A 13,472-nucleotide genomic window follows, 5' to 3' on the forward strand; every position below is an offset into this window, starting at 1 on the left:
TCAATCTTGCACCTGTTTTCCAACAGAATAATGTAGAGTAGAAATTGGTCCTGCATATATGTGTGTTTTTAGAATAATAATTTTTGAAGTGTCATATGAGCTAATTTAATGTTTATATACACATATTATTTGGGGATTTTTATTTTTTAGACTACAAAGACAGTTGGATCAACTCAACAAACATTAGAAAATATCTCTAACATAGCAGGAAATGGGTCTTTTTCATCATCATCATCTTCCCACTTACCTTCTGAAAATGAAAAGCAGCAGCAGATTCAGCCCAAGACCTACAACCCAGACACCCTGACAACTATCCAGACACAGGACATTTCACAGCCTGGTACCTTTCCAGCAGTCTCTGCTTCTAGTCAGCTGCCCAACAGTGATGCACTGCTGCAGCCGGCTACACCATTTCAGACAAGAGACACTCAGTCCAGAGAAGTATTACAATCTGATGGCACAGTGGTTAATTTGTCACACCTGACTGAGTCATCCCAGCAACAGCAGCAGTCACCACTACAAGAACAAGCACAGACTTTACAGCAGCAGATGTCATCAAATATTTTCCCATCCCCAAACAGCGTGAGTCAGCTACAGAATACGATTCAGCATTTGCAAGCCGGAAGTTTTACGGGCAGTACTGCTAGTGGCAGCAGTGGAAATGTTGACTTGGTCCAGCAAGTTTTAGAGGCACAACAACAGTTATCTTCAGTTTTGTTTTCTGCTCCAGATGGTAATGAGAATGTTCAAGAACAGCTTAGCGCAGACATTTTTCAACAAGTCAGTCAAATTCAAAACAGCGTAAGCCCTGGAATGTTCTCCTCAACGGAGCCAACAGTCCATACTAGACCAGATAATTTAATAGCTGGAAGAGCCGAAAGTGTTCACCCACAGAGCGAAAACACATTGTCCAATCAGCAACAGCAACAGCAGCAGCAGCAAGTGATGGAATCATCGGCTGCAATGGTGATGGAGATGCAACAGAGTATCTGTCAGGCAGCTGCCCAGATTCAGTCGGAGTTATTTCCTTCACCGGCTTCAGCAAATGGAAACCTTCAGCAATCTCCAGTTTACCAGCAGACCTCTCACATGATGAGCGCATTATCTACCAATGAGGACATGCAAATGCAGTGCGAATTGTTCTCTTCTCCCCCTGCAGTTTCTGGAAATGAAACTACTACAACCACCACGCAGCAGGTTGCCACCCCTGGCACTACCATGTTTCAGACATCAAGTTCAGGAGATGGAGAAGAGACTGGAGCACAAGCCAAGCAGATTCAGAACAGTGTCTTTCAGACCATGGTCCAGATGCAACATAGTGGGGACAGTCAACCTCAAGTAAACCTTTTCTCATCTACGAAAAGTATGATGGGTGTTCAGAATAATGGTACTCAGCAACAAGGTAATGGTTTATTCCAGCAAAGTAATGAGATGATGTCCCTCCAATCTGGGAATTTTTTGCAGCAGTCTTCTCATTCACAGGCTCCACTTTTTCATCCCCAAAATCCTATTGCTGATGCTCAGAACCTTTCCCAGGAAACTCAAGGTTCTATTTTTCATAGCCCAAGTCCTATCGTTCACAGTCAGACTTCTACAACGTCCTCGGAACAAATGCAGCCTCCGATGTTTCACTCGCAAAGTACCATGGCTGTGCTACAGGGCTCTTCTGTTCCTCAAGACCAGCAGTCAGCCAACATCTTTCTTTCCCAGAGTCCAATGAATAATCTTCAAAGTAACACCGTAGCCCAAGAAGAACAGATTTCATTTTTTGCAGCTCAGAACTCAATTTCTCCGCTTCAGTCCACATCTAACACTGAGCAGCAAGCTGCTTTTCAACAGCAGGCTCCAATATCACACATCCAGACCCCTATGCTTTCCCAGGAACAGGCCCAACCCTCCCAGCAGGGTATATTTCAGCCTCAGGTGTCCCTGGGCTCCCTTCCTCCAAATCCAATGCCTCAAAACCAACAAGGAACAATTTTCCAGTCACAGCACTCAATGGTTGCTATCCAGAGTAACTCTCCATCCCAGGAACAGCAGCAGCAGCAACAGCAGCAGCAGCAGCAGCAGCAACAGCAACAACAGCAGAGCATTTTATTCAGTAATCAGAACACCATGGCTACAATGGCATCTCAGAAGCAGCCACCGCCAAACATGATATTCAACCCAAGTCCAAACGCGCTGGCTAACCAGGAGCAACAGAATCAGTCCATCTTTCACCAACAAAATAATATGGCCCCCATGAACCAAGAGCAGCAGCCCATGCAATTTCAGAACCAGCCTACAGTTTCCTCTCTTCAGAACCCAGGTCCTACCCAGTCTGAGTCGCCACAGACTTCCTTGTTCCATAGCTCTCCTCAGATTCAGTTAGTCCAAGGGTCACCCAGTTCTCAAGAGCAGCAAGTAACACTGTTCCTCTCTCCAGCATCCATGTCTGCTTTGCAGACCAGTATGAACCAACAAGACATGCAGCAGTCTCCTCTTTATTCCCCTCAGAACAACATGCCTGGAATCCAAGGAGCCACATCTTCACCTCAACCACAGGCTACTTTATTTCACAACACTACTGGAGGCACAATGAACCAACTACAGAATTCTCCTGGCTCATCTCAACAGACTTCAGGAATGTTCTTATTTGGCATTCAAAATAGTAAGAAACTCTAAATTTATTTCTTAAATGTTAGTGGCTGAGATGGTCAAATTCTTACTCTTATTAAAAGGAAGCAAAACACGGTGGTTTTAAGAACACAGATTGTAGTCAGAACTGAGTTCAATCCCAGCCATACCACTTACATACTGTGAGATCTTAGAGAAGTTATTTGACCTGCAGAAGGTTCAATTTCCACATCTAAATGGTGGTAATAATTATATACTTGAAAAGGATATTGGGAGGACTAAACGTGGTAATGAATATAAATGAATGTGTTTACCATTTTAAGCTGTAAACTTGAAAATGAAGTAAGAATGACAGAAAATATCTCTGCCAATTAAAGTAAGTAGTTTCCAAGGAGGTTAACCCATCGTTAATGTTTACATACCAAGGAAAGCATGTAGGACTAACTTATGATGCCAACTAAGCAAAGTTGTATTTTTATACTGCTTTGAGTAAACCTGGGATGAATTCCAGTACTGTTCGGTAAAAACCGTTTTGGAGGGCTATCAGTTGCCTCACTTCTAGTTCTATATTGAGTAAACACAATAGTGAATTTCCCCCAACAACTAATAAATATCTTCTTATGAACCTTAACAGAAAGTAACTAATCAAGTAGCTTCTCTGTTTTAAATATCTCTGCAGACTGTAGTCAGCTTTTAACTTCTGGACCAGCTACATTGCCAGATCAGTTGATGGCCATAAGTCAGCCAGGCCAACCACAGAATGAGGGCCAGCCACCTGTGACAACACTTCTTTCTCAGCAAATGCCAGAGAGTTCTTCACTAACGTCCTCTATAAACACCAACCAGAACATTGAAAAGATTGATTTGCTTGTTTCATTGCAAAACCAAGGGAACAACTTGACTGGCACCTTTTAACTGGATAAGTAAGTATTGCATTTTGGTTTCTTTTTTATTGAAAAGCATCAATAAATTTTATTATTCTTATCAGATTTAGGTTTAAGTAATAACACTTTTTAGACCCTACTGTTTTGAAATACGGCTTTCTCACAAGATGGTATTTTTAGGGACACTTGGGTGGTCCATCTCTTGATTTTAGCTCGGGTCATGATCTCACGGGCTTGTGAGATCGAGCCCCATATCAGGCTCTGTGCTGACAGAGTGGGACCTGCTTGAGATTCCCTCCCCTCTCTCTCTCTCTGCCTCTCTCTCTCTCTCTCTCTCAAAATAAAATGTAAGATGATACTTTTTAAATTTGAATAAATTATTCTGGATGATAGCTTGTGGTCATAGTATTGATACTAGGCAATCCTTTTGGTTCTAAGTTTCTTCACCACGGAATGACAGAACACCTGATCAATGTACGATTGATTGGATATAATTAAGTCTTATTTCTCCCTTCCTCAAGAAATAAATACTGAGTCAGAAAAGTGTGTGGAAGTATAATATGATGCAGTATCATTTATAGTATTGTAATATACTTTGGAATCTTTCAGGGTAGCAGGAAATTTGTAATTTTGTTCCCTCCTTAGTGAGTTATATTCAACTTCTTCTTCTTTTTTAGAAATTCCATGAAGAAAATTCTGATTCCAAGATGTCCTGAGATCATGTGATTCCATGAGGATTTTTGAACTGTTACTTTAAAAACAAAACAAAGTATGAAAAACTGTGATTGAGTAAATGGATAGATTTTACTCTTACTGCAAAAGAGCACACCTGTGCTGCCTGTTGCAGTGATTAGCCACCGTTGTTAACATCTTCATATTTTATATTCCTAATAACAGTGATGACTGAGAATCTATTTGAGTTTCCAGCTGACAGAATTAATTGTTGCTATTTTCCTAGGCGCTATTCCTTTGAAAGTATAGTTCAAATTCAAAAGCTGGACTGCTCAGTTATTATTGCTATTAGAAAATAATTCATATTGTCATGTTTACTTTTGTTCTTCATTCATATTTTCTTACCTGCATTGTTTTAGTCAAGTAATGGCTTTTGAAAAAGGAAAGTTCAAATAGTAACTAAAAGTAAGGCTGTGGTTTTCCAATATAAATAGCACAGCTATTGGCCAAAATGAAGGAATCTTTTTTCAGTTTTTATGGAGAAACTGAAGGGGTAACATTCTGACAAGTTAACTGTAGTAAGAGCTCTACACAGATAAGAGGCCTCTTTGTTACAAAGGCAGACAACACACAATCTAGGAACAGCTGAAATGCTATTGATTTTATTTTCCAGAGAGTTGTTCATTCTCTGTGTTTCTATTAAGGGTTTTAGCCATACCTGTGCAGAGAAGAATAATTATCTTGCTCTATCAAAAAAATGAAGGGGTTAATACATGGTAAATTGTGTTCTGATATCCTCCTATAGCAGTTAAAACTGACAGAGCAACTTCAGTCTGTTTTCTTCTTATCCCAGTCTTGGACCGGTGTTCCCTTTTTATGTTCATTTTTATTATTTTCCCCCTCTTCTTCACTTTATTTTAGACAATTAGTAATATACTACGAGCTTTGTGACCCTGTAGCAACTTAAAGGAAAAGGCCGCTTTGGTCTGGGGTAACCCAGCAACTCCTGCAGCACAGGCAGGGTGGGGGGCCACTCTTTTAGGAGTGAGGGGAGCTGATTCCTGAGAAACAAGAAACAATGCATTTTTTTCCCCATGAACGGTGCTGTCCTGAAGTCTTCAAATTTTTCCCTCTAATAGGAAACAGTGTACATTTTAATTAAAAAAAAAAAAAAAAGGCAAACTAAAATTTCTTGAAACATCACTTCTCCCTAAACTGCAGTGAGTGTAATTCACTTGTCACCTCAGTGCTTTACAGTTTGAAGTGGTCACTTACCTGACGGTTCCCACAAGCCTTAGGCTTTACAGGGTCATATCATTGACTTAAAATGAAGAATTAAATTGTGTTACGTCTCTAGAGAGCAAAATTACACACTCCAGAATTTGCAGTTGCAGTTGTAGCATTAGTTACACAGTTTTGGGTGTTCTTGCCACCCACGGGATGCCTGCTTCTCACGACAACCTGTCGTTTGGGCACGTGCTTACGTCTCGTTTTCCTTTTGGCATGTAGAAAGCTGTTTATACAGTTTAAGGCCAAATTGTGTGTGGCTTCTATATGTAGATAAGATGTTTTGGTATTCATGTCTGTTTCATTTATTTTTATTAAGTGTACAAAAAAAATAGCCTGTTAATTATTTGTTGAAGGCTACTTTTCTGTTGTGTTTTTTTTTTTTTAATTTGTTTTCTATCCTATACATTTAGTTGAACTTTGTGGAATTGTGGTGTTGGTTTTGTTTATACAGCCAGATTTTTTTCCCCCTTTTTGTGGTCCTCCTTAGTTCTTTGAATGTGCTCTTCTCCTAATTTGTTTTTTCTCTTTGTTCTTATATATTCTTCCCTCCACCCTGACCCTTTCTTTCTTTCTCTCTCTGATTGAGAGGCATTGAATTACGTTTTCAGTAGTACAGGCTTCTTGCCGATATGAAGGGAACTTTTCAGAAAGAGACCTACTCTGGGTCATTTACTTTTGAATACAGTTTTCAATCGTTCAAGTTTTGGATGGTTTATATCTAATGTGTGTTTCATTTTTTTGGAAAGCTATATTTTGTATTTAGGAAATGGTATACTATTTTGCTATTTGTACTGAGTGAGTACATTGGCATAAATATAGAAATTTATATATATACATATATATAAACTATTCTTTTTTTGCCACACATTTTTGTGGTAAATTTGTGAGTTTGTCTGATGTTCTACCACAACGTGGCGTCTGATAACAGTGAGGGGGGGTTTGTTATGTCTTTATTGAGTATTTAAGTATCTTTTGAAACAAATGACCTGTTCATCTGTGGCCATTCCATCAGGCAGTTCCTTGATGTTATTAGTGGGCTAAAGGCAGCTTACTGTGTGTTTGCTGGATCTTTCACTCAGCAAAATGTTAGAGTAAGGAAACTCATCAGGCAATTGTGTCAGATGGTGTTTCATGAGAATGAGCCATTCAGTCTTTGCTCACTATATATTTAATATTTTATTGTTGTTATTGTTATTATTAATTGGCTTTCTGTATTCTATGCCTTTTATTTATAATAACACTAAAAAAAACCACAAACCATGTTTGTAATTTTAATAACGTTTTCCCCATCTTGTAATATCCAGAGCTACTTTATAGATTCTCTGAACCAAAAGCATTTCCTCAATAGATCATCTCTCCCCACCGCATCAGGGAAAATTACCCAATATAGTTCAGGTTATGAGAAGGACCAGCCACACAATCCAGTGCTTCAGTTTTAACATGTAAAACTCTAACTGCAGAGGTATAAAGAGGTATAAAGAGCTTACCCAGCAGGTATAAAAATAAGAAGTAGAAATAAAATACTGTAAGTTTATTTCTGAGTTTTCTGACTTTTTTTCTAAGAGATTACACAGGAGACTCAGGAAGTCTATTTGCTCACCAAGTTTCAACTAGAATGTTTCTTAGCACTGCTCTGTGGATGAAGTGGTGGCAAGAAGACTGGCTTGTGTGCTGACTTCTGTTCTGTTGTTTCTCAAGAGGCTTATCATCGTAAAATGCTGATCGCCAATGCCAAGTTACCAGGGACCAATTTTCTGTTTTATAGTATCTAAGTTTAGAACAGAACATACACCTGAACTGTAGTGGCTTGATTGGATGGAGGCAGAAAACCCAAATTTTATTTTCATAAATTTTGTGGTTATTTATACAAGGGCTGTGCTGTGCTACCACATTCTTATTCAATAATGATGGATATTTTTTTTAACATCGTTAAATGTTCCCTACCCCTAAAGGTCACTGTTAAGTACAGCATTCTGACTATTTGGTTACAAAAGACATTTGTCTTCTTACTAAAGAGTTAGCTCAGTGGTCAGTGGTTGATACGTGTGCTAATAATACAATTTCCAGATTAATGTTACAAATAATAGCGATCTATGAGAGAGACTCCATGAGCCAGCAAAGGCCTTGGAAGCAACAATTTATTAAATTTATTTATGGCAGAAGGACCTAAATAAACTCTGAACCTTTTTTTAGTCCTTTATATTGTTATATTCAGTTGCTCTTGCTTTAGCAAATCACCTTAATGCTTGGAGCTTATCTTTCTGTGTGTGTGTGTGTATGTGTGTGTTATTCCTTATTGTCATTCCATGATATATCCACACCAACAGGGGAGAAGACAACTAGAAATCATATTTGCCTCAGAGCTTTATCATATTACCTTTGTAATTAGAGCAGCCAATGCAAATCAGTTTTTGCCAGACTCTCTGGAACAGGTTTTTAAAGGGCTTTATTTATTATGAAAAGCAGAATTAATGAGGGACCCCCCTTTCTTCCTTTCTTTTTGTGGTAATTTTGTCTATGCTGTAGTTGAGAATTTCATTATAGTGCATTTCTTATCCATCAGAACCTCAGTTAATCTGCCTAGGAAAAATAATGTCAAAGCAAATGAGAAAAAAGTTCTATCTGAGTCCCCCTAGAACTAAAGTAATAATTCTTTTTGGCCATCTAAACTGTTTTAGACACTTGTTTTAGAAGAGTGAAATCTGTTTAGACAGATCAATAATTAAAAACCAGGATTAAATGCTTTAATAATCAAAGTCTCAAACGTGACTTATAAATACTCACTAGGAGTAATTTGAGGATTATTCATCATTCTGATGAAAATTTCTGTTCTAAGATTTGTTAATTTTTTTTCTAATTAATTGAAAACTTGATGAGGTCTGTTAGCTTTAGTTTCAAAAAGTTTCAGAAAACTTTTTTGACAAAAAAGTTATGACCACAGGCTTCATCCCTAACCAGTACAGCCATGTTCTGTCTGCACACCTTGCTTATTTGGAGGGACTCCATGAAGACAAAGACTGTATAGTTCAGCAGCTCTATTAGGAAAAAAACTCAGAGCACATTCCCTACTAAGTTAGGTATATCCATATTAAAAAGAGGTTTTCTCCTCCGCTTATTTGTGTCACTAGAGCTAAATCGTGGACATAATGTTCATAATGCAGTAAATATCAGAGTAATTCCTATAGTATCATTTGTGAATTGCCTCAGTACTCTAATTAATTCTTTAATTCCCATTTATTTTCATGCCATTCTAGCCTCATTCATTAATAAAATTCTATTTTTACTCCACTTTCTCTTTCAGAAAAAAAATTTTTAATTAATATTTTATATCTAGACTAAATGCATATGGAAAAGTGCCTTTCTACCATAATAGTGCCCCTTTCTTGTAATTTCATTTTTCACTATTGCCAAAAACAAATAAATTATTTCAGTAGGCCCCATCTTTCAATTATTTCATTTAGCATTCTTTTCTCCATTTTTCTATCACCAGAGAAAACAACTTCATAAGTCTCTCCCTTTGGCATAAGAGTAACAGAGAGATACATTGCTAGAATTGTTCCTTTGGGGGAGGGTAAATAATAGATTATAGAACTAGGGGCACCTGGGTGGCCCAGTCGCTTAAGTGCCAACTGTGGCTCAGGTCATGATCTCACAGTTCATAAGATCAAGCCCTCCATCGGGCTCTGTGCTGCAGCTCAGAGCCTGAAGCCTGCTTCGGATTCTGTGACTCCCTCTCTCTCTCTCTGTCCCTCCCCTGCTCGCACTCTGTCTCTGAAAAATAAAATAAACATTAGAGTTACAGTGTTGAGGCTTTATATAAATTATCTAAATTTGACTTCATCTCGACCAACTAATGATAGGTCTTATCTGAACGCTAATGAAAATTTTATTGTCTGCGAGACTCCATGCACACAAATGTTTGTAGTTAAATTTCAGGAAGGAAGTATTTAAAACATCTTCTCTCATCTTACTTAGATAAAAATAAATCACTGACACAAAATTTAGATAAAACCTGGTAAAGTCCATTTTTCTAACTAGACAACGCCATGGAATTCGTCGTAGTGCACTTCTTGCCTATCAGAACCTTTGTAATCTCTATGAAAAATAGTGTCAAAGAAAATGAAGAAGTTATATTGGAATCCCTCTAGAACAAAGGTAATAATTCCTTTCAACAAGATACAGTTGGATTGACTGTCCCTCTGGTTTTGTTATTTTGCCTCTGTCCTGGCTCCTGGCTGCAGTGGTGGTGCTGAAAGAGAGGGCATCACAGCGGTAGCTTTGGGATAGAGCTGCTTTCCCCCCTGGGTATTTCTTTGACTTAGTGGCACTGAAAACTGCAGGCTTTTATGCAATATTCTTAATACCCTAATGATATTATGCACTTTAATCATTCCAAAGAAGTCAAGAATGCTGTATAGTGATGATTCCTTCTTAATGAATACATCTTAACTATTTGTATCCCTTTTTATTTTGGATAGTCAGCTTGGTGTAAGTGTTCTGTGAATATTTTCTAAAATGACTGTATCGTAGGACTTAAGACTTTGAAATGTAATTGACTATGTGGAGAAATGATTACACTTCAGCAAACCAGTTTAGAAATATTAATGTTCAGCTTGCTAATGTATATGTTTGAGACTTAATTAAAATCAGCCCTCTTCCAGTATTTTGTGTTTTGTCTGTGAGAACATTGTAGTGTATAGTTTTTTACATATAGAGTGTAACCAGTGGTTTTCAAAATATGGTCCTCAGCCCACCAGCCAGCATCAGTATCACTTGGGAACTAGGTAGAAATGCACATACTGGAGCCCTATCATAGACATACTGAATCAGAAACTTTGGAATGGGGCCTAGCAATCTGTGTTTTAACAAGCCCTCCAGGTAATTCTGATGTATGCTCAAGCGTGAAAACCACTGGTGTAAATGGTATACAGTAAGATCTAGAAAGGTTTTTCCCCCTACTCATACAAATAGTTATATATTGTTCTTTATGTAAATTCAGCTTAACCTGGTTATCCGTAATCATTTATTGGCAATGATAAGTTATTCTTAGTACTGCCTATAGAAATATAGTATATTTTATATACATATACACTTAGTCTAGTTATTGATAATTCAGTTAACTTAGTTTGGCATTTTCCTACCATTTACTAAAAAGTTTACATTAAATGACTGATTTAAATATATAGGTGCAATCTTCTATATTTCTTTTAATTGTTATGACATTTAAGTAGCTGAAACAATTGACGGGTGCTACAGTCTCCTGTTTATCCATAAAATGGGTACCTTGTGGGCAGTGATAACACAAGCTTTCTTTTCATTGCCTCTTACTTTACCAGCAGACCACAATTTTGGTCTGGCTAGACCAACTCTCGGAACATCATTCCTTGTATTTATATTTGTATCTGAGATATTAAATAAGATGGCTGGCCAGGTCAACATAGCACCTTATTTAATTTCTTTTTTAAATCAATAAAACTTATTTAAAAGTAGCTTGGTTTGTATGAGAACTGATGCAGTAGAGATATAGCTATCCTCGGAACTTACGCTTCAGACACGCATTATTTACTAAAATAAATATTGGACAAGACAGTGCATTATTAATCTGGGCATTTCTCCCTTCCCAATTATATGCCTCATGGTAAATATAACAAGATAAGTAGATTTATTTGTTCATTTTAATTTTGTGTGTAATTTAGTACCTCCATAATTGCTGTAATCTTCCTTCCACTGTTTACAAATCACCAATCAATTAACTCATGGAAGAAAAATGCACATTCAAATTAAAAATAATTGTATATTCACTTTATAAAAATCACCACTGCTGTCTTTGCTTAACACTAGCAGTGGAAGTGTAAGTGGCTTACTCTACAAACCTTGGTGCTGGCAACACATAGGCAAACTGTGGGGAGATGCTCTAGGTACATTCCTCCTTTCTTGTTCCCTTTCCCTTCTTCTCCAGTTGATTGCATAATGTATTCCTGTGCCCAAAGAATTCTATCACGGTTCTATTTGACTCCAACTTGTAGTGTCTCTTTTAGAAGCCCCATGTTTAGCCATATTATCCCTGTTCTTTTTCTTCCCCAGAAGAAATTTGGTGTGAAATAGTTTATAGAGTTCGCTTATTATTTTACCTAATGAACCTCAGGACAACACGCACACACATATACATACACACACACACACCGTCTCAGATGTTTGAGGGTGGCTTTGGAATCAAACTAATGAGTCCAATGAAGAACTGTCCTGCACTGAAGGGTTTATGACTTTAGTAGCTACAAACTGATTCCAGTGACATTGAGTTAATTTCTTTTGAGCTAATGAATGTATCTGCTCGCCTTGTTTCCTTCTAATTGATAAGCTCCAAGTAGTTGCTACTCTTTTTGGACAATTTTACTGAGTTTTATTCACTTCTTTTATTAGTCTTTTAATTTAACATATTGCACATATTTCATTAACCCATTCTCAAGTGGTTTAGCTACCATTCTGCCATTAAAATTTTTTAATTTAATTTTATTTGCTTGAGCACACTGATCAACCACTGAACTGCCTTCTTCCATTGTCCTGCAATGAAATAAGGATTACATTTTTGTGTATATGGCTTTCATAGTTGAGATTTCAGAGCACTGACACCAGATATTTTCAGTTTGTTCTCTGGGGGAATTTCATTTGCATCTATGTTTTTAGCTATCTGTGATAACTTGTTAAATATTAAAAAGATATTTTGCTTCTATTGGAACATTTGTATACTCGCAACTATATTTCTGTAAACAGCTGCAGTCAGAAATAAAACATTGAAAGTTTTCATTTTGCGGTGAGTAACTGTCGTTTTTTTCCTCAGACTTTGTGAATGAATTCATATCCGTGAATGTCAGTGTTGAGCAGCATGAGCCTATGGCCGAAATTATAAAATCATTAGGAAAAGGTATGAAATATAGTTGGATTTGGAGCAATTACTTTGTGCCTCCTGTTTTGCCAGGCAGTGTCGTAGCATCTAGTGTGGTAGCAAATCATGTAGCATAAAGGTGCTTTTGCTGAAAACCAGATCTCCCCAGCCCTCAGCCTCACTCCCACACCCAGGGGCATTCTCTTTTTGTTCTTTCGTCTGTTATTTCCACATGTATCAGTTGGCGTTTACCAAAATGTATGTATAACATGTCACTAGTGGTATTCAAAATGTTACGTGAGTAGACATATATGTCTTTGTGTGTTAGAAAAACATATATCCACCTACTAGACTGTGGGGAAATGTGACATTAAAGACAAATATTAAATACTAATATAGATGGAACATGGATATCATGAATTTGATCTATAAATAACTGAAGCTTAAGAAGCCCTGCTTTCAACAGTATGCTTATATCTTCTTATCATATATAGACTTTGCCTGTTGATTCTGTGAAGGTGACTCAATTTTTAACATACCCAAATGTATACACATACATAAGTTGTCATTTTAGGAGGCTATATATTTCTTAACAATGCTACCATTGTTCTATATGTATTTAAAAGTTGTCTTCTGGGGGGTGCCTCAGTGGCTCAGTCTTAAGCATCCAACTCTTGATCTTAGATCTTGATCTTAGATTTTAGATCTTAGATCTTGATTTCACAGTCATGAGTTCAAGCCCCTCATTGGACTCCACTGGGTGTGAAACCTGCTTTAAAAAAAAAAAAAAAATGTCTTGACATTTATTGACTTCAACAGCACTGGAAAGGAGTGATAACCAAATGAAATTTATTAAGTATAAATGTCAAAAATACTTGGGTCCAAAAAACTGCCTTTGTGGGCAAAACACTGATGTGACGATGGGACTGTAAGTGGCTGCAACCTGGCTTACATAATTCAAGGTACAGTGTCCACAGCAAGGGAGGTAGTTGTCCCGCTTTACTCCAAGCTGGTGAGAGTAATACTCTCTCATATTGTAAGGAGCAAACACATTCTCAGCAGCCATGTAATCAGGCCTGTAACAGAATTGGAACATCATTTATCCCTGCTCAGGACACAACAGGGAC

General features: G+C 37.5%; 1 protein-coding gene across 14 annotated transcripts in view; it reads left to right on the forward strand.

The window, feature by feature from the left end:
• NFAT5 (nuclear factor of activated T cells 5) overlaps positions 1–4,285 on the forward strand; it is a 109,248-nt gene extending 104,963 nt beyond the window's left edge. For all 14 annotated transcript variants that reach the window (XM_042970189.1, XM_042970190.1, XM_042970192.1 and 11 more), the window contains 3 exons: positions 151–2,650; positions 3,296–3,539; positions 4,178–4,285. In XM_042970189.1, coding sequence (XP_042826123.1) covers positions 151–2,650; positions 3,296–3,531 — 2,736 coding nt within the window. In that variant the 3' untranslated portion in view covers positions 3,532–3,539; positions 4,178–4,285. The remainder of the gene's footprint in view (positions 1–150; positions 2,651–3,295; positions 3,540–4,177) is intronic.
• The last annotated feature ends 9,187 nt before the right edge of the window (positions 4,286–13,472 follow it).

This window comes from Panthera tigris, chromosome E2, assembly GCF_018350195.1.
Source record: "Panthera tigris isolate Pti1 chromosome E2, P.tigris_Pti1_mat1.1, whole genome shotgun sequence".
Taxonomy (NCBI): Eukaryota; Metazoa; Chordata; class Mammalia; order Carnivora; family Felidae; genus Panthera; species Panthera tigris.